At 50.9% G+C, this 20,681-nt stretch overlaps 1 protein-coding gene across 1 annotated transcript; it reads left to right on the top strand.

Moving 5' to 3' along the window:
• The first annotated feature begins 2,694 nt into the window (after nucleotides 1–2,694).
• EFCAB12 (EF-hand calcium binding domain 12) lies at nucleotides 2,695–20,228 on the top strand. Its single transcript, XM_058563812.1, is given in 9 exon segments — nucleotides 2,695–2,876; nucleotides 5,996–6,426; nucleotides 8,657–8,839; nucleotides 10,598–10,754; nucleotides 13,345–13,541; nucleotides 15,228–15,441; nucleotides 18,530–18,689; nucleotides 19,132–19,188; nucleotides 19,876–20,228. Coding segments are annotated over 9 exon segments (1,665 nt in total). The 5' UTR covers nucleotides 2,695–2,827; the 3' UTR covers nucleotides 20,093–20,228.
• The last annotated feature ends 453 nt before the right edge of the window (nucleotides 20,229–20,681 follow it).

Raw genomic sequence — 20,681 nt, forward strand, 5'->3', positions numbered from 1 at the left:
CGGGGGAAACATGGGAACAGCTGGAGCTGGAGCGTGGGAACAGCTGGAGCTGGAGTGCAGCTAGGCCGAAGCAGCTGGGGCTCAGGTGCAGGTGGGTTGAAGCAGCTGCAGCTGAAGTGCTGCTGGGCCGAAGAAGCAGGAGCTGGAGGGCCACTGTGCTGAAGCGCTGGTCAGGCGGGTCGGGTTGGGGAGGGGTGCTTACTTTCGCCTCCCCGATCTCAGAGGTTTCTCGTCTTGCTGTTGCTCTCTGCTCTCCTGGGGGGCTAGCTTGTTGAAACTACCCTCGCAACAGTTCCGCTCCCTCTGTAGGGGGATCCCCACAAGCTGTGAGGGGTCTTGGAGAGCGCCAGTTTTCACGAGGCGAGCTGCCCCTCCCCCACCTCTGAGAGCCGTGTGGTCTTGGTCTCTGGGTCGCAGTCCTTGGGGAAGGAAGGGAGCTCCTCTTACCTCCTTCCACTTACTCTGGGGATTCCAGCACCTCAGTCCTTGGGTGTATGGCTGCCTGGGTGCCTCATACATCCCGTGTGTTGTGTGAATAGCTTCTGTTGGAATATGAACGTCCTTTTTGTTGTGTCTTAGAGGGTGAGAGTTCAGTGGGGGAAGCTCACTCTGCCATAATGCTTGCCATTTTTTTTATTGATGTCATAATAGTTCATAACATTGTGAAATTTTAGTTGTACATTATTGTTTGTCAGTCACCATATAATTGTATCCCTTCACCCCTTGTGCCCACCTCCCAACCCCCTTACCCCTGGTAACCACCAAACTGTTGTCTCTGTCTGTAGGTTAGTTTATCTTCCACATATGAGTGAAATCATTTGGTGTTTGTATTTCCCTGTATGCCATTTTTTAATACAGGTTTTATAATGGTATAGCTCAAATACTGAAACATTTACCTTAGAAAGAACTCACCAAACGAAAAAAGTCCTAAGTTACTAAGTCTCAATTACCAATCGCCATTTTAGGGCATAATTTGAAAATTAAATTGATTGACTAAATGAAAAATAAATACATTGCTAGGGAAACTTCCTTTGTTGTAGAGTGGATTGTGAACAGAATGAGGATACAGTGTGCTATGGGGCTATTTGGTTGTTTCCACTTTAGTGAGCGAGTTTCAGTTTTTAGAGAAGGATGGATTTTGACCAGAGAACAGGACACCTGGCCACACACAACCCCAAGCAAACATCCCCTTTATAACTTCCTATCACATTTTTATTTAACAGACATCAAAGTAGCATTCACTAAGTGCAAAGCTTTGTGCTGGAGAGAGGCACTAAGATGAAAAGGCTCTGTAGAGACCCTCACAGGGAGAGAGAAAGGCACACACAATAATGGAAGGGAACAAAAAGGGTAAGGTGTGAGGACAAGATACCCAAACATGCCAGCTAAGAGTCTAGAGGGACCCCTGAAACCCTGGCCGCAGCTGGGGTTGAAGGATAGGGCAAGCACCAGGCTGAGGGCATCAGGTGTGGCAGGGCCTGCTATCAGATCCTCTGCACAGCATCTCCCTCAGGAGTGTGGGCCTGTGTGGACACAGGGGGAGGGTGCTCAAGCCCTCAGCCAGGCCTGGCTTGTCCTTTTTCCTGCAGGTGAAGTTGCCTTACCTCTGTACCTGTTTCCTCGTCTCTTTAGAATGGGACAGTGTAACTACCTCACATGGTTATTACGATTATTAAGTTAATACATGTAATTGCCTAAATGGAGCCAGGCTTGCAAAAGTGCTGCTTTCATGTGGCCCATAGTGACTACCTCAGGTTGTTGAGCGGGTCACAAAAACAATGCCTTTCATAAAGGCAATACTTTATGCAGAGTAACCGCTCAAGTGTTTGGGGTTTTTTTTAACTTCTTTTATTGAGACACAAGTCACATAACATAAAATTCTTTTAAATTGTAAAATTCGATGGTTTTTGGTACGTTCACAGTGTTTTGCAACCATCATGGCTAATTTCAGGACATGGCCGTCAGCCTAAAAAGAAACCTCGTGCCTGTTAGCAGTCAGACCCAACGCTCCCCTCTCCTGCCTCTGGCAATCACTAATCTGCTTTCTGTGTCTACAGACAGGCCTATTTTGGGCATTTCTTGTAAACAGAATCATATATGTGGCTTTTTGTGCCTGGCTTCTTGCACTCGGCCTAATGTTTTGAAGGTTCATCCGTGTTGCAGCATGCGTCAGTAGTTCTCACGAGTAATACTCCCTTCTTTGGATAGACCACATTTTATCTGCTTATCAGTTGACGGACATTTCAAGTGTTTATTATTGATACTCCAGAACTCAGAGTCTGTAATTCCAAACCATGGCAAAGCATACCAAAACCACTGCCTCTATTTGGCCACGGCTCACTCGGCTTCCTGCAATTCCCCTGGAGGAGACAGGCCTGCTGTTCGGATGAGAGCACTGAGACCGAAAGACGGGGAGACTGGCTGAAGATCCTGTGCTTTGTGGGAAACCCGGGGATTTATGCCTCCAGATTCGGGAGCCCCTGGGCCAAACTAAGAAACGCTGTCTTTGGCCGAGCCCGGAACTTTGCACCGCGGCGATCGCCTCGCGCCCCTCCCGGGAGCGGCTAAAGGAGCGGGGTCGGGGGCGCTGGGGCGGAGGCGGGTCCGCTCCCGTCGCCTCGGCGCGCGGCGGCGCGCGGCGGCGCTTAGCCAGCCTGAGCTCAGCCAAGCCCGCGGGGCGTCCGGAGTCCGGGCAACGGTTGCTTCTCAGCTGGGCACCTTGCGCGTCTGGCAAAACTGGGTGCTCTGGCACCCCGACGCCGCCCGTGCAAGCAAGCACACGCGGACGCGTACACGCGCCCCAGCGCCCGCCCCCAGCGCCGCGGCCATGGGTGCTGCCTATGAAACGAACGAGGATCTGTTCCCATCGCTGCCCGGTAAGCTCTGTAGGCCATGGCGGGAGGGGGTTATTTATCCTGAGAGCACCGAGAGGCCATTTCAGTGAAGCCACTGAAGGGTTTCAGTCGGAGGGAGTGGCTCTTCTGGCTGAGGGCGGGTCCTGGATTTGGGGGAGGGCACAGTGGAAGCGGTGAGACCAGTGAGGAGCATATTCTCAATGTTTCCATGGTCTGTAGGGTAAAGTTTAAACCCGTTAACGTGGCATTCGAGATGGCTCCAACTTTATTTCCCATTAACCTCCTCCTTCACACACAATATGGAACTTGTGGAACTATTTAGTGACTCTAAAATCCCCAGACCCTACCCCCTACCTTTCGCCATGCTGGCCCCTCTACCCCTTGTTACCCAACTCATTCTTGAAGGCGCATGTCAATGCCTCCTCCTCCATGATGACCTCCTGGGTTCCTCCATTAGCGCTTCTCCCCAGATTGAGAGTCTCTAGTTACCCTTCTGGTTACTCCATCTTGTTCCATGCCAGTGCACTGTTGTCGGGCCCCCAGCCTTGTTTGGATCTGCACCCGGCCAGCACCAAGCACTGGGTGATTCTCAGTAAATGCTGGTTTGATAAGTGACTAAATCCTCAGCTGTACCCAGCATCTTGTCCTCAGGGAAATGATAAATGGATTATTGAGAAGTACTCCCTTCTGTCCACACTGATGGACAGAATACTCTTATTATTTTCTGACTATGAAAGGAACACATGAGCATTGTAAGGAGACCTAACAGATGTTCACTTTGTGCCAGGCTAGGCACTGGGGATACGTGGGAACTAAGACACAGTCCTTGCCATTGGGAAACTCACAGGCTGTTGGGAAAGAAAGACTCAGAAAGCATCTTCATCCAGAAAAATATGGTAAATGCTGTGATGGGGCTAAGCATGGCAGCTGTGGGGACCCAGAGGGGGCACGAGGGAGGGGCTGAGAAGGCCTCAGGGGATGCTGATGCCTGAGCTGAGTCTCGGAGCAGCAGTAGGGAATAATCAAGTGAAGTTGGGGAGAGAGAAGAGCATTCCAGAGAGAGAAAACAGCACAGTTTGGGGAGGGCAGGGCGGGGGGACCAAGGAATCACAGTCAGCTCAGTTTGGGTACAAGTACAAGGTGAGGAAGAAGGAAGGAGAGAAGGAGCCCATTAGAGAGGCTGGCAGGGGTGGGCGGGTCAGGTGGGGCCAGGTTAAGGAGACTGAACTTGATTCTGGAGGCCATTGGGAGTACTAGAAGGATTTTAAGCAGGGGAGTTGTGGTTTTAGAAGGAAAATGATGATGAGAATATTTTTAATAATATATCCCTTCTGAATTTTAGAACACTCCCATATCTACTATTCATTTGATCTTCATAACAGCTTCAGGAGGTAGCTAGAGCAGAGTTTACAACGGTTTAGACATGAAAGAAGGAGACTCTGTGAGATTAGGTGACACTTTGGGGTAATATCAGGTAATTGCTCAGAGCTGAGCTCTGGGGCCAGGCTCTGTCCCAGCTCTGCTACTAATCAACCGTGTGACCTTGGGCCTCTCTGGGCCTTAGTGTCCTTATCTGTACAATGGGTGTAATCACAGAGCTGACTTGTTATGTCTGTCCGTTTGTCATTCACTCATTCACCAAATAATTAGTGAGCTCCCACTATGTGTTGGCACTGTGGAGGTGCTGGGAGCAGGGAAGAAAAGAGATGAGGTCCTGGTTCACAGTCCATTGGAAAACATAAACATCAACCAAGTAATTGCACCAGCAGTTTCAAACACAAATGTCTGCCTGAACCAGGCACTTAATGAATGAACTGAGCTGCACGTGAGATGACAGGGAATGGTGGGGACTACAGCAAGCCGGAGAGGGCATGCCCCAGCCTAAAGTAACTCAAACTGGAAAATTTTAAGCAATATGTCAATCAAAACAGGACCCCACACCTCATTCAGCATGAGGCATGCCAGTTGGCACCCCCTGATTTACACACTTGTGATAAGTGGTCTGAAGGAAAAGTATAGGTTGTGTTATGCAGAGGTAACATGAGGATATAACAGAGCCTGGGAGCTGGAGAGGTAACATTTGGCCTGAGGTCTGGAGGATGAGGAGGAGTGGGGAGGGGAATGGGTGGGGGAGGAGCACTCCTGGCAGAGGGAGCAGCATGTGCAAAACCCTGAGGCAGGATGGGCTTGATCCTTCAGGGAACAGAGAGAAGGTCAGGGCGTCTGGGATGTAGTAAGGAAAGATAGGCGAGCGATGAGACGGGAAAGGTTGGCAGAGGAGGGCCATGGGACTTTATTTTGAGGGCTCTGGAAAGTCATGGAAGGGTTTCAAAATGGGTGATGGGTGAGTATATAAAAAAATAATAGTGGTGCACTTACTATGAACAAAGCAACTAAAATGGACTGATTCTAAACATCACCACTCAGTAAGGTAAGTACTGTCATTATCCCCATTTACAAGTGAAGCAGTTGAGACACACGGAGGATAAGTGACTTGCCCTAGATCATGCAGCCAGCGAGAGGCAGGAGGACTCAGACTGGAGCATTCTGGCTCCAAAGCCTCTATTCGTGACGGCGCTACGCTGCATTGGATGATCAGACCAGATCAGAAGGGCATTTTAAAAAGATCCTTCTGGGCCGGCCCCGTGACTTAGCGGTTGGGTGCGTGTGCTCCGCTGCTGGCGGCCCGGGTTCGGATCCCGGGTGCGCACCGACACACCGCTTCTCTGGCCATGCTGAGGCCGCGTCCCACATACAGCAACTAAAAGGATGTGCAGCTATGACATACAACTATGTACTGGGGCTTTGGGGGAAAAAAAAATAAATAAAATCTTTAAAAAGATCCTTCTGATTGCCAGTAAGGAGTATTGGGGAGTCGGGGGGCGGGGGGTGGAGTAGGAGTAGAATCTGAGAAGGTTAATTAAGAGAAAGCACATAAAGCCCTTAGCATAGTACCTGCCACTGGGAGTGCCCAGTCATGTAGGATGCAATTATCTGCATCATTTTAGCAAGGTGCCAATAAAGCCGGGCCTGGAACCCAGGTGCCCTGATGCCCAGCCTGGTGCTAAAGCAGTTTTCCTTCCTGACTTCTTTAGTCCTCTTCCTGAAAGGAATTCACCTCTTAACCCTCTTCCCCCAAGGGCTCTGCCAGTCTGAGACCTCAGCTGACGAAAATGCCAGCAAGGACCCCATCTCCGATCCTGAACAGGTCATTGCCCACTGCTTCAAGCAGTTCAAGAAGGACTTCCACCTGCCTCGAAGCCGCCGGCGGATCATCATCTTGCCTCAAAAAGAGGATCCCATACCCATCCATCCCACGCCCCAACCCCAGGCTCCCCTACAGCCCATCTCCAGCTTCAAACCCCTGGAAGCTAGGGATGTCCGAGAGCAGCCGGAAGACACAAAGACCTGGCTGAGCCAGAGGATGAAGCTTCGTGAGGACCTAGAAACCTTCGGCAACTTAGAGAGGTGGCTGCAGAACAAGCCCAGTCTCACACCTTCAGAGGCCAGCGTCTTACAGAGGATCCACAAGGAGCGCGAGGCCCAGCTGACTTCTGCCAGAGCCACCGAGGTGACAGGCCCCATTTGCCTGAGGGGGTTAGGCGCATGCTGTCATTTCATTCCCTTGGATTAGCAGGATGGGGACTGTTCACCCCACTTGACAGAAGAGCAAACAGAAGTTTGGGAGAAAAAAGGGAGGTGAATTGGTTATCTAGTGCTGCATGACAAACACGCCAAAGTGACTTGAAGCAACAAATGTTTATAATCTCGCTTGTTTCTGAGTCAGGAATCTGGGAGGAACTTAGCTGGGTGGCTCTGGCTCAGTCTTTCATCTCAGGATGTTGGCCTGGGCCACAGACATTTGAAGGCTTGACTGGCACAGGAGGACCCCCCGCCCCCAGCTGGCTTGCTCCCAGGGCTGTTGGCAGGAGCCCCAGTTCCTCACCACACGGACCACTCCATAGGGCTGCTGGAGGGTTGTAGAGTGACAGTCCGGGAAACAGCCAGGAGGAGGCTGCAGTGCCCTTTATGACCTCGTCTCAGGAAGTCTCAGTTTCAGAAGATTTACACTATCACTTCCACCATATTCTGTTTGTCAGAAGCAAGTCATTAAGCACTGTCCACACTTGGGAGGGGGATTAGACTCCATCTTAAAAGGGAGGAGAGTTGAAGAAGTTGCGGCTGACCTTCAGACCACCCTGGGAGGGGTGCTCCTTGGCAGCCCCTCTGTGGGACAGTCTTAATGCTCACTGGCCGTTCATTCGTTCACTGGCACGTTTGCTGAGGGCCTTTATGTGCCAAGCAGGTGCTCACGGGGCTGCTGTGAGGACCACAGCTGGGAGGGTGGGAGAAAACGGAGGATCCCATTTTGTAAGCATGGACACAGAGGCTCAGTGAGGCCAGTGGATTTTCCAGATCCACGGAGAGAGTAAATGGCAGTCAGTCCCCAAGTCCTCATCTTCCGACTGCTTGCCTCTCTGTGACATTTCCTTGCAAAACAAACACTTGAAATTTCTCCCAGTTCAGGTGAAGCTGGGATAAGAGGTCACGTAACCTGTGTTTAAACCCAGCTCTGCTACTTCCTAGCTGTACAGTCTGGGCCTCAGTTTCCTCATCTGTTAAATGGGGATAACCATTGTGCCTACTTGCTAGGGTTGCTGGGATGTCTAAATGGATTAATTTCTGTAAGGTGCCTAGCACAGTGCTGGGCACATAGTGGGCACTCAATAAACGTTTGCCGTCTTTAGTATTATCGCAGTCTCATCAGCGTCATTTGGGTTGGCCCAAACACTTCAGAGTCAGTCCTTGGTGTAATTGTAGTGAAAACCCCAAGTTCATGGGTCTAACACACCCTTTGCTGCCAGCATCACAGCATCCATGAATAAACACTGGACTTGGGTTAGAAACCCAGCTCAACTGCTTACTTGCGCTGTGAGCCTGGGCAAGTCACTTCACCTCTCTGAGGCTGTTTCCTCATTTGTAAAACAGGAAAGTAATACCTGATACCTAATTCACAGCATCATTTATTCATTCAGCAAACAACTACTGCCTACCTGCCTAGGGCCTGGGGCTTTGTTCAGCACAAAGATGGGAGGTGAGGGTATGTAGCTAAATACAACATGGCCTTGCTCTCCAGGTGTTCGCACGTTAGTGAGGGAGGCAGACACATCAGATTAACGACTCTACTATAGTTTGCTACAGGTCATTAATAGAGGTGGGTCCCAAATGCTCCAGGAGCACAGAGGAGCTAAAAGCTAGGGAACAGGAAGGCTCTTTGTAAACTGTCGAGTGCCGCACTGAGGTAAGGGAGTATTATTCTGATATATTCCCATTCACCTGGAAGTGGAGGAGGAGTAGGCTGTGGACAGGTATGGAAAGAGGGCAGGGTCTTCTAGGCAGGAGGCCCGCAGGAGCAAAGCTGGGAGGTGGAGGAGAGGGGAACCCCGTCGGGCTCCGGGCAGGGGCGTATATTTTGGTGCACTGAGAGCCCAGTGGGACTGTAATAGTGACTGGTCTGACAGGAGAGATGTGGATACAAATGAAACTAGCTCTCACATTGTCCAAGCCTCTGATTTCTGAGGGGAAAATGGAGGCCCAGAGAAGTGGTCTCCCAGGTGTTCTGTGGCAGAACACGGCCGCCCCGGGCTTGCCCGAATCCAGTGCTCTCTGCACTCCATCTTGCTGTCTGTTTAGAGCCGCTCAGCCCCCCTCTCCCATTTCTCTCCAGCTCTGGGGATCTTGTGCCATCGGCCTGTCTTCCCTGAACTCTCCCCTCTGCCCCACTCTCTTGCCTCTTTCAGAAGAAAAGCCCCCAGCCCCCCTGCCAACTGTCCCAGCTCCAACTGCCCAGGCCCTCCGCCCTGCCGGCCTTGTACTCCTACCTGCGTAGCCACAGGATCAAGATCCTGGGGATGTTTAACAAGGTGGCCTGCGGTGAGAACCAGAGGATCTCCAGGGAGGACTTCACTGAGGCTCTGAAGGCGGTGAGTGCCTCCCGCTCCCTCAGGGCTGGCCTGAGTGGGGAGGGCGTCCATGCCCCCCCCACTGCTGCCCCCTCCTCATGTCCTGGACACACTGAAAAGTAGACACAGGGAGCTCAAATGATCAGCTTTATTACTTGTAAAGCCAGATGGGAAAATGTGGCTTCACCTGTGGCCACATCAGACGCCTAAAACTCCCCTTGCCCAGGTCTGACCTTGAAAGGTCCTACTTTTGTGGACAGTCTGCAGAGCTGAGCCATAAACCAGCCAGCTGCCTGGGGAATCTTGCCCGTCAGACCCCAGAACCGAGCAAAGAGATTGATGCTAGGCCTTCAGTTCTGCCTCTAGAACCTTCTAGAGCTTCTCCAACTCTCACTGGCAAATGAATCACATAGGGGTCTTGTTAAAATGCAGCATCTGACTCAGTGCCTCTGTGTGAGGCCCAAGATGCTGCATTCTGACGAGCTCCCCGTGACGCCCATGGTTCTGGTCCACACACCACACTTCTACTGGCTAGTCACAAACTGAAGTTAATTGTAAATAAATAAAATAAAAAATCCAGTTCCTCAGTCACACCAACCACGTTTCGAGTGCTCAGTAGTCACATGTGGTGAGTGGTTCCTCTGTTGGACTGTGCAGATGTGGAACATTTCCATCATTGCAGAAAGTTCTGTTGATCTAGCAGCGGTCTGCCTACTATGGCCCAGGGGTCAAACCGAGTCTGCCTCCTGTTTTTGTAAATAAAGTTTTATGGGAACATAGCCATGCTCATTTGTTTGTGTGTTGTCCTGGCTGCTTTCATCCCATGAGAGCAGAGTTGAGCAGTGATGACAGAGAGCCTGTGGCTCACAGAGCCTAAAATCTTTACTGTCTAGCCCTTTCTAGAAAAAGTTTGCTGACCTCTGGTCTAGATGAATTAAGCTTTTATTTAAGCACTGGACTTGGGGTTACAGCCTTTAAGAAAAACTTTAGGCAGTTGACTGCTGCATATTTTATGAAATATGTGAATCCTCACTGGTTTTCACACCATCGTTTTATGACACGGAAGTGTCTGAACAACCTTTCAAGGCATTTAGAACAAAAGATAGAGGGTCTTGAATTTTCCTGACCAAGAAGATGAAACACTAAATCCTTTCGCACCAGGAGAGTTCTGACCTTCTTTAAGGAAAGTTCAGTGAGCAATGACTATGGTCTAAAGCAGCTGAAGAATTATATTTTTATATTTCCTGTAAAACTTTTTCTTGTATATTCGCTGTTGCTGGCCAGCATCATCCTCCGCCCAAGTTGCTCACCCTGCTTATCGTATTTCTGATCCGATTTTACTTCAGTGAAGGGAGGCTTATGTGTCCCTCATGGGCAAGGATGATAGACACGTGAAATCCTTCTTCACATCCAGCATGGGAAAGCGGGGTGTGGCATGGAGTGATTGGCATGGAGTGAGGTGGGAGCCCAGAGGAAGAAGTAGCAGACTCGGCAAAGACGGTGGCATATCTGGACTGGGTTTTGAGGGAGGGATAGGAGTTTTTCAGGCAGAGAGGGGGAAATGCCTGAGTAAAGGCAGGGGGTGAGAAAGTGCAGGGTGTGTTCAGGGTCCGGGGAAGAGCTCTGAGCTGCTGTGGCAGAGATCTTGGGTATGAGCTGGGAGTGGCTGCAAGTGAAACTAGATGGGGCGGTGGGGCTAGGCTGGCAAGGCCTTGGCTGTCCTTGCAGGACGTGTGGATTGGAGCCTGCCCACCCTGGGGGCTTCCCTTCTCTCCTCAGGTCAGAGTCCCTCTGACAGACCGGGAGGTGGAGGATATTGTGATCTATCTCAGCTCTCTGGGGACGCACAGCAGCATCACCCTGCATGCCCTGACCAACACCTACATACAGTGGTGTTTGGCTGAGCAGAGAAGCGCCCTGCCAACTGGAAGGGAGAGTATGTATCCACTCCCACCCCTGTGCCTCCGCTTCCCCATCTGGGGAGCAAGCCTGGTGGAGGCAGCCTTGGCTCACTTCCTGAGTATGTTCTCCAACTCTGGCTCACCGTAGGTGGGCCAAGCCTCTGGAACTTCTATGCCCGGGGGTCAACTAAGGAGTAGATATTCTCTTGAGTGCCCAGCCACTGTGTCCATTCAAAGATGAATGAGGCCCAGCCCTTGTCCTTAGTGTAGGATTCTCAAAGGGTGGTTTCAGCCCCCCAAGCCCACCTGATACACTGACCAAACAAATAGCAAGCCTTTCTATATGTATATAGGCCCAAGGCCTTCTTACTATTAATCTATATGTTATTGATAAAAAGTAAACTAAAGTTCAGAAACCAGAATTAGCACATTTAGAATTTACTGGAAAGTTTACTTTGGTATTTTACTCTCAGGGATATTAGTAGGGCTGCTGTAAACAGTTGTATATGTTGTGCACAGCTCAAGTTCCATTTGCCAAGCCGTGTGCTCGTGGAGCTACATCTGTCCAGATGAAGCACAGAGGCAAATTAGAAATGGACTAGCCGTAGCTCTTGCTATGAATTTACTCTACAACACAGGGTGCATCATGGTTCTTTAGAGTTTAGTGCCATTGTTGTTGTAAAAAAAAAAAAAAATTTGAACAACTACAGATAGAATTCAAGCCCTCCCTTGACCACTGTCCACCATTCCAGATCCCTCCCCAAATGTAACCACATCTTTCTTTTTCTAAATGAAACAAATCTTGCTTTGCCCCCACTCGCCAGGTTGGCGGGAATGAAATTTCAGACATTGGGTGGGGTGGTGCTCCTCGTCCTCCCTGTGGTCATGTAAGAGCCCTAGGGGGGCAGTGGAGGGGTTTCCTTACATGGGTGAAGATTTGGGAGGGCCTCTGGAGTTCACGGTCACACTGAGCTAGGTGCTTGGCATCCTCACTGGTTGGTGCTTTTGGAGGCAGCAGGCAGCTCCCATAGAGTCCATTCCTCAGGCCCCTGGAGCTTCAACTACAGCGCAGCATGCAGATTTCCGACCTGTAGCCTCGACAAGCCCTGGGCAGAGGCACCGTCACCCCCAGGCAGGGTCTCCGCCCATCTCAGAGTCCCAGGGAACATGAGCGTCCCTACAGACGCCTCCTGCACGCGTCACCACCCCCACACTAGCCATCACCCTTCGTGTCCATCCTCAGGGTCACTCGAGTTGGGCGTCATTTCCCACCCATGCTCTTTTTGCCTTTTCATTATGAATTACCAAAGCGCATTGATATCCATGTAGTTGGCTGAGAGTCATTTGGTGAATGATCGCTGTGCGCCATGATGGGTATTTGCAGCAAAGGTATTTGGGGCCTATCATTTCCCAATGAATAGACTTGAAGCCAAGAGCAGGTATTTGCTTGAATGGTGTTCTCTCAGGATCATCACGGAGTTCTTTTTCCCCCGAGAGCGGCAGTGGGTAGGGGAAGCAGACTTGGGTATCTCTTGCTTTGCCTAAAGGGGCAGCAGCATCAAGAGTCTGGGCACCAGCTCACAGACAGAGAGAAGGTGGTAGCATTTGGGGGCGTCCTCTGTGGGCTGGGGAGCGTTACCCCAGCATCAGCTCAGTTTATCCTCAAGTCCCCAGAGTTCAGGGCTGCCATTCACACTTTAGGAGGAGGGAGCTGAAGCTCCAGGAGGCTGACCGCCTGGCCACCGTCTCAACACAAGAAGGCAGCGGGGCCAGCACTCCATCCCAGCCCAGGACAGTGAAGGCCTGAACCAGGGCAGGGCGGTGGGGTGCTTTCATTCACTCGGATCTTTGTTGAGGACCTACTGTGTGCCAGGCACACTTCTAGGAGCTGGGAACACAGCAGTGAAGAAGCCAGTGCCCCTGCCTTCAATGAGCTTCCATGTAAAGGGTTAACCAAGACGATGTCCAGTAGCGATTAATGCTTTGAAGACAAGACAGAGTGAGGGGTGGTGGTCAGGGAAAGCTTCTCTGAAAAGCAGCCGCTGGAGCTGAGAGCTGAGTGACTGAGGAGGAGCCAGTCTGGGAAAGGGCATCCTAGCAGATGTGACCTCAGAGGCCAAGGCCCTGAGGCGAGAAGGCTTCCGGGGACAGAAGAAGTGCGGGGGGCTGGGTGGAGTGAGTGAGGGCTGGGCCGCAGCAGACGGGCAGGTGGCGGGTCAGCTGAGGCCAGCTCCTGAGGCTGTGCAGATCAGGGGCGGGACTCAGGTGCTGTGGGAAGCCAGTAGAGAGTGTTAAGCAGGGGAATGAGGTGATCTGGCTTATATTTTTTGTAAGTCCTATTTGCTGTTTGGTGGAAACAGGACTCTAGAAGGTGAGAACGGCAACAGGAAGGCTGGGTCCATGCAACAGGTGAGGGAGAAGGCGGCCCGCTCTAGGGAGGCCCAGTGGAGCCGGAGAGCAGGGACACCTTCAACGCACATCTCAGATGGCGCTGACCAGACACGTAGGAAGTGAGCAGAGGGGTGGCCCAGTGCCTGCTCGGTGACGGTGGGTAACTGCTTGGAGGGTTCCGTGGCTGGGCACCCTCTCAGTCTCTCCTTCTTTGTCTCTTTCCTCCGACTCTAGAGTATAGATGTGCTGAGCACAGAGTTTCCCCACAGAGTGCATCTCAGAAGCAGAAGGGCACTTTAGCCCCAGAGCCTCCGAGGATGGATCTACTGACTGTGCCCGTCGTCGATACCCAGCTGGAGGCACGGCCCATGACCCTGGAGGAGATGGAGGACGTCGGCAAGCGGTGCAGAGAGAGGAGGCGGCAGAACAAGGTACCCCCGCCAGCGGGGGAGGGCACTGGGCTTGGCAATTGGACAGGCTTGGGTTCCAGTCCGCGGCACCTCCACCACCTTCTAGCTGGGGGAACTCTTGGGAGCGGGCTTCTTTACCTCTCTGTTCCCTCATCTGTTCCTTCATCTGTATAACAAAAACAATACCTACCTCACAAGGTTTCTGTGAAGATGAAATGAGATAATGTTTCTGAAAGTACTGAGTTCCCCTCCTCCCATTCTTTAATTATGACTTTGCCTCCTGAGACCGGGCTGCATCTTCATCACAGCTGGAATTCAAGCGCCTGGCATGGGGCCTGGCCCTGAGTAGGCACTCCAGAAATACATGACCAGTGAAGGAAGGAAGAACTGATTGTGTGAATTAATTCATCCAGTAAACATTTGTTGAGAGCTTATAATGTGCTAGGCACTCTTCTAGGTGCTCTGAGAACACAACAGCCCCTGCCCTCAGGAAGCTGAGTCTAGTCAGGGAGGCAGGCAATATTAATGTAATACCAAATACATACATATTTTTATATTATCTATAAATATGAAGACATAATAAAATGTTCAGTATTGGTAAGTGCTATATCAACTAAGATCTGATTCAATTGCATGACAGGAAAACCCAAAATGTTAGAGCAGGGATCGGAAACCTTCCCTGGAAAGGGCCAGATAGTAAATGTTTTAGGTGTTTCAGGCCATGTTGTCTCTGTTGCAACTACTTGACTCTGCACCACAGAGCAGCCACAGACGACACCTAAACAAATGAGTGTGGTTGTGTTCCAGTAAAACTTTATTTATAAAAAACAAGTGGTGGGCCAGATTTGGCCTATGAGCTGTACTTTGTGGATTCTGGTGTTAGAAGCTTGAAAAAGATAGATTTTTCTTTCCTTGTAAATAAATCAATAAATAAGAAGGCCACTGGGCTGGCCCTGTGGCTTAGCGGTTAAGTGCTCGCGCTCTGCTACTGGCGACCCGGGTTCGGATCCCGGGCGCGCACCGACGCACTGCTTCTCTGGCCGTGCTGAGGCCGCGTCCCACATACACCAACTAGAAGGATGTGCAACTATGACGTGCAACTATCTGCTGGGGCTTTGGGGGAAAAAAAAAAAAAGGAGGAGGATTGGCAATAGATGTTAGCTCAGAGCCAGTCTTCCTCAGCAAAAAGAGGAGGATTAGCATGGATGTTAGCTCAGGGCTGATCTTCCTCAAAAAAGAAGAAGGCCACAAGTGGCTACACACGCCTCAGCCCTCTTCTGCCTTGCTCTGTCATCCTTAACAGTAGCTTCCGCCTGAAAGTCACAGGTGGCTGCACTTAATTTAAATTCCCACGCAGCCAAACACTTGAATGTAATGTTTCAATAGGATGCCTCTAGTGCATCTGTACTGTACTGTACCGGATACATTATACAGTCACGTGTGCACGTCCGCGTACAGGGCTCTGCACACAGAACTGCGTGCGCTGACCATTCAGGTGCTCTTCAGGGGTAACCTTGACCATGTGTGATTTTTCTCCCGAGTCACTGACTGCAGAACCTGAACTTCGGTCCCACCGTGTATTCTTTGCCATTGCCCATTCTGGGGGCTGCATGGGGAGAGGCAGATAAGGCTCAACATCTGCCTTCCAGCCAGGAGGAGAGAGATAAGGCGAAGAGAAGTGTGTGGCAACCTCTCTTCTCTTTACAGCTCAGGATCCCCTCCATCGAGTACACGGGGCAGTGCTGCCTGGTGTGCAGTGGGAATAAGCGCATTGACGACCACTGCCTCCCGTCCACCATCCAGGGGGAGATGAACGAGCTCATCAACAAGTCCCGCATGAACGACCTTCTCGTCTACCTGAAGTGCCAGGAGCTCTGTGGGTACTATGGCCTCCCGGTGACAGAGGACACCCTCATGAAAGGTAAGGGCCTTGGTGGCTGGCCCTCAGGAGGATGCCAAGAGGGCCCAGAGCCAGGGCGAGGGTGGTGTCCACCTGAGGCTTGTCCTTCCCCAGCCAACATGCACGCAGCCAGGCTGCTGTGGCCTGTGGTGGAGACACTGGGAAGAAGGAGGGGGAGGAGGGGAGGAACAGCCCAGCCTGTTTTGCTGATAGATGAGATTTCTAGATCTCAGAGGTCCACAGGCTCCACAGGCCTGGGGGTCCGGGTTCCCCAGCTGAGCTTGATGAGCTGGCATTTTAGAGCAGGAAGCTCCCAGGACAGGAGTTTTGGGTGAGGGAACCCTGAGGTTGAGCATAAAAGAACAATGCCAGTTTCAAAGAGGGAGATTTGGTAGAAGTGATACTGCTAGGCTGTGTTGGGCATTTCCAAAACCACCTCCCTCGGCCAGGCCAGTTTCTTGATTCTTCTGCAATCCTGAGGTAGGAATGCTCCAGGAGACACTTTCTGCTGAGGCCCTTTGCTCTCCGCTCAGACAGCAGGACTCAACCCTGAGATTTCCACACTGGTTCTGCCCTCTGCTTGGGGGAAGAATTGTGTCTTCACATATCCAAGCAGATCTGAACCTTTCACATCTCTGGGTAGAGTATGTGCTTCTGAGAGATGGGGGTGGGGGAGTGCCCAGCTCCTGATGACCATGCAGCAAGGCTGGCATCCCAGATTTATGAATTTATAAATTTAATGGGCAGGTCCCTCACTGTGCTTTAAAAACATGAAGGAGCAACTGCACTTGAGGGAAGAGGTTTTCCCATAGGAACTTTGCAAGGAGGAACTGTGGTCATACTGGGAAAGGTAGTTTTCTGAGAGAGGGGCACACAGAGAGTGGTGTGACTTCCCTGAGAATAAGAGTTAACAGTCACAATTAATTATTTCCATCTTCTTCCCAAGAGGGAGGGGAACAAGTGCTAAATGTATAGGGCCTTGGGTCTTGTATTAGTCTGCTAGGGCTGCTGGAACAAAGTACCACAGGCTGGGTGGCTTAAACCACAGACATTTATATTCTCACAGTTCTAAAGGCTAGAAGTCCAAGATCAAGGTGCCGGCAGGATTGGTTTCCTCAGTGGCCTCTCTCCTTGGCATGCAAGTGGCTGCCTCTTCACGTGATCTTTTCAGTATAGACACCAGTGTACCTGGTGTCTCTCTGTGTCTGCAAATTTCCTCTTATAAGGACACCAATCAGACTTGCTTAGGGCCCACCCTAACAGCCTCATTTTAGGTTAATCACCTCTTGAAAGGCCCTACCTCCAAATACAAATTCTGAGGTTCCTGGAGTTACGGCTTCAACATATGAATTTGGGGGGAAACAGTTCAGCCATAACAGGTCTATATAGGGAGATGTGGCCAAGGGCCTTCAGGAACACAGGCCAACCAAGCTAAATGGTCATTGTCTCTCGCACCTGCTGCACACCCCTCACTTGGCGGCTGCTTGCTGCCCACCTGGGCTGGGAGGGCAGCCACAGCAGGAGATCCTGCAGCTCTGGACACTGACTTTTCACCAAATCATCCTTTTTTCCTCTTTCCCTGATTGTTTCCATCCCCTGGTCTTGGCTAATGGTGGAGCTGCAGCTATGTCCTCTAAAATGCAGGCAGGCTTGCCAGGCACCCCACACTGCTCCTGTGGGTTAGGTCTTTCCTCTGGATGTGCCCCCTTTGTCTGTCCCCACCAGACTATCAAGCCCCTACTGATTCTCTCCACCACTGGTTTTTCCCAGCTTCTGGGTCAGTACATGGGTGAGCCTCACCTTCTGCAGGATCTCACATTCGTGGGCACACAGGAGCAGCATCCGTGGGTGGGCTTCCTTTTGCTTCTGATTGGTCTAGATGGAAAAGACTCTAGTCCACCACTCTCCTGGCCACTGTCCATTGGCTGTCCTTATGACACACGCGTGATCTGTTGTGGGCAAAGAAGCGCAAACATCAGGACTCCCAGGTCTGTGTTCTAGACTCGAGGTTGGTGGGCTCTGACTTGAGGCCTCAAGCTCATGGGCCAGAATTCTAGATCATCATGGCAATTCTCCTCTTCCCAGTGAATATAGCTTTATTGTTTTTCTCTCCCTTATTTTATAGATAATACTTGGACACTTAATTTTTAAAAAATAAAAAAATAAAAATCCCCCCAGCCTGAGTTGACCGCCATTAATATTTTAGTGATCTTTCTTTCACAAACCTCTTTTTCTTTTCCATTTATACAAAATTATTTATGTAAATCATTTTTAAAAATCATGTATATATATTTTAAAATGTAGTTTTAAAAATCATTTTTAAAAGTTACCTTTTAAAAGGTAATGCAGGTAAATAAAAGGTAAATTAAAAAATACCTTTTTAAAATGTTGATGTTGCACATCTCCCCTTCCCTCTCCTTTCTTCTCATCTGCCCAATCCCTGCCCTCACCACAAATAACCAACATTAATAACCTGGAGTGTAACCTTCCATCACTTTTTCTAGAACGTGAGCTATTTGTGTGTTACCATCTTAGGATAAGCACTGCTCAATAGTTGCAGGAAGATGGAGACCTGGCCCAGTGTTCTTTATGTTCTCAGTTCTTAGAAAGGTCTCCCGCGGATATCTGTGCGACTGATTCTAGACAAGGAGGAAACTGCCATCAGCCAGGTCTCAGTTACCTGGTGAAGTCTTGGTGCATCTCCCCTCCTCCTTCCGGGACTCCTGACCAGGACGCCCCGCAGGCTGGTGGTGCAGGGTGGGCCTGCTCCCTGCCTCGGGCCTTTGCTGACCTGGTTACAAAGAAGCTCCCTCATCTGTAGGCCACTCACAGCATTGTACCACCCCCGTTTCCTGATGTCACACTATAGTTACATGCCATGTCACAACTGGGGGAAGCTGGAGATAGGGTCTAAGGGACCCTCTGCACTATTTTTGCAACTTCCTGTGAATCTGCAATCATTGAAAAATAGAAAGTTTTGAAAAACGTATGTAAGAAAAAATCAAACAAAAATGTGAATTTATTTTTAAAGAAGTCCCCCTCTGCCCCAAAAGTTCAGGGAGGAGAGGGGTCTTGGGCTGATGGGCCACATTTCTCTGGCTGCTCACAGCCCTGCTGTACCCAGGAGACAAGATCCTTTTCCAGAAGGACCCGGTGTGCCTGATCCGCCAGCCTGGAGGCTACTACTCGGACTTGAAGAGCTTCAGCCCAAATCTGGGCCTGCGCAGGCCCCAGGGCCGCAGTGAGCCTGCGGCTAAGACGACTGACAAGCTGAGTGTCAAACCCCCTTTCTCCCCTGCCATTTGCTCCTGCCCCACTGCTGTCCCCTTGGCTGAAGGGGCTGGGACGCCGACAGACATGGGGTGTCACGTTGTGCCAGTGTCTGTGTCCTAACCCTGCATGTCCAACCCAACTGGTCATCATGGACTGGCCAGTCCCCAGTGTCACCCCTGGCGCATGTCTCAGGCTGCAGCCTCCTCACCTCGGCTCCCCCACAGCTACCCTCCTGACCAATTCTGACACGATCTCAAGCTCTCTGGAAAAGATTAAAAAGAGGGTCTCCTTAGCGAAACAGGGGAGGCCCCTTCACAGATCATGGGCTGGGTGTCGGGCCCTGCAGAGGTCGGTGGTGGCACCCAGGCTACTCCCTGAGGCCCCGTTAACCTGGACTTCCCCTCTCTTGACAAGATGCCTCCCTTTCTTCTCCACTAGGAAAACGCCGACGATAATAAAGAGAATGTACTTTAAGGGGTTTGAGCAATTCATCAGGCTTGTTGCGATCACCTAACTCTGGAAGAGGGGAAGGTGGGAGGGAGATGCCTGGGACTCTGCAGCTTGCATGGTGCTCCTAGCACAGCATCTGGGACTCAGTGCCCAGGAGCTGAGAGGCTGTAAAACAACAGTTGGAGTGTCAGGCAGACCCCGCTCTGGGTGTTTTCGTGTGTTAACTCATGTACATCCTCTGAACACCCCTATGAAGTTACTTTTAGCATACCCATTTTACAAGAGAGGAAACTGAGGTACAGAAAAGTTAAATATCTTGCTCAAAGTCACACACCTATTAAGTGGTGGAGCAGGGATTTGACCCCAGCTCTGCCAGCTCCAGAGGCTGTACTCCGAACCCCACATTAAAATGCCTCCAGAGAACACATGGTGTACACTTAAGAGTTTGGTGTTTAGAGGTAGCAGATTGGAAGTCAAGCCTGCACTCTGCCGCTTGCTGACTGTGTGACCTTGGAGAAATGACTTAGCTTCTCTAAGCCTCCGGGTCCTCATTGGTAAGGTAGACAGGACAACAGAACCTACCACAAGGAATTGTAGTGAAGACTGAGATACCGAAGTGCTTAGCACAGTTCTGCGCTTGCACTCTGGTCACAGTTGGTTTGCTCCACTGAGAAGGATCCCTGGACCTGGCCTGTCTGCCATGATGACCTTCCCTGTCTTCTTCTTTTCCAGGAAGCTGAAGGCGAAAAAGCCCAGTGGTCGGCAGTGAACCTCCCCCAATTACTTCTGGCCGGGTCACCTCCTGGACAAGCTGCAGCTCTACCTGCCGTCTGTGACTGTGGACCAGACTAGCCCCACGCCTGCTCGGCCGCCTACGACCCCAACCACTCCCGGCCCATTAGGAACAAGAACTACGGATGTGCAGTTTTTAAAGGTTCCTCTTTGCTGACTTCTGCCCTTTTGAAATAAACCAAGTTGGAGTTTTTTCATGTCACCTGTGATCCAGCTGATGTGATTTCTTGCTCAGGAGCTGTGGCCAGAAGGGTGTTTGGAAAGCTGGGGTCCTGAGCCTGGGGGAATAGAGCAGGCACATCTCCTGTGATGTTGACAAGGATGCCTGCATGGTACCTCCAGCCTTTCATCCTGGGGTCTCTCCCCCAGGGGGAAGCAGTAGGCAGTGTGGGTACCCCTGTGCTTTCCTCTGTGAAAGAAGTTGACAGCATGTCCTTTCTCCCCCAAAGACTGAGCCATTTGCATCACTACTTCCAAATCTCTAGGGTCGTTCACGATTGGAAGCATGTTCTCTGGTTCATGAGCCCGTCACTTGATCCACCCACCTGACCCCCTCAAGAGCTTTTCCTTCATAACACGCATCATGTGGACTGCTGTTAGCACAGTGCTTCCAGGATCCGCTTCCCATCTGACTTCCCACAGGCCGAAGGATAAGCAGGATCTGTGAGGTGTGGTACAGTCACGGACACAGCGGGGTTTTAGTCTTGCCAGCTGTGTGACTTCGGACGGGCCATTTCACTTCACTT

Source organism: Diceros bicornis, chromosome 2, assembly GCF_020826845.1.
Source record: "Diceros bicornis minor isolate mBicDic1 chromosome 2, mDicBic1.mat.cur, whole genome shotgun sequence".
Lineage (NCBI taxonomy): Eukaryota > Metazoa > Chordata > Mammalia > Perissodactyla > Rhinocerotidae > Diceros > Diceros bicornis.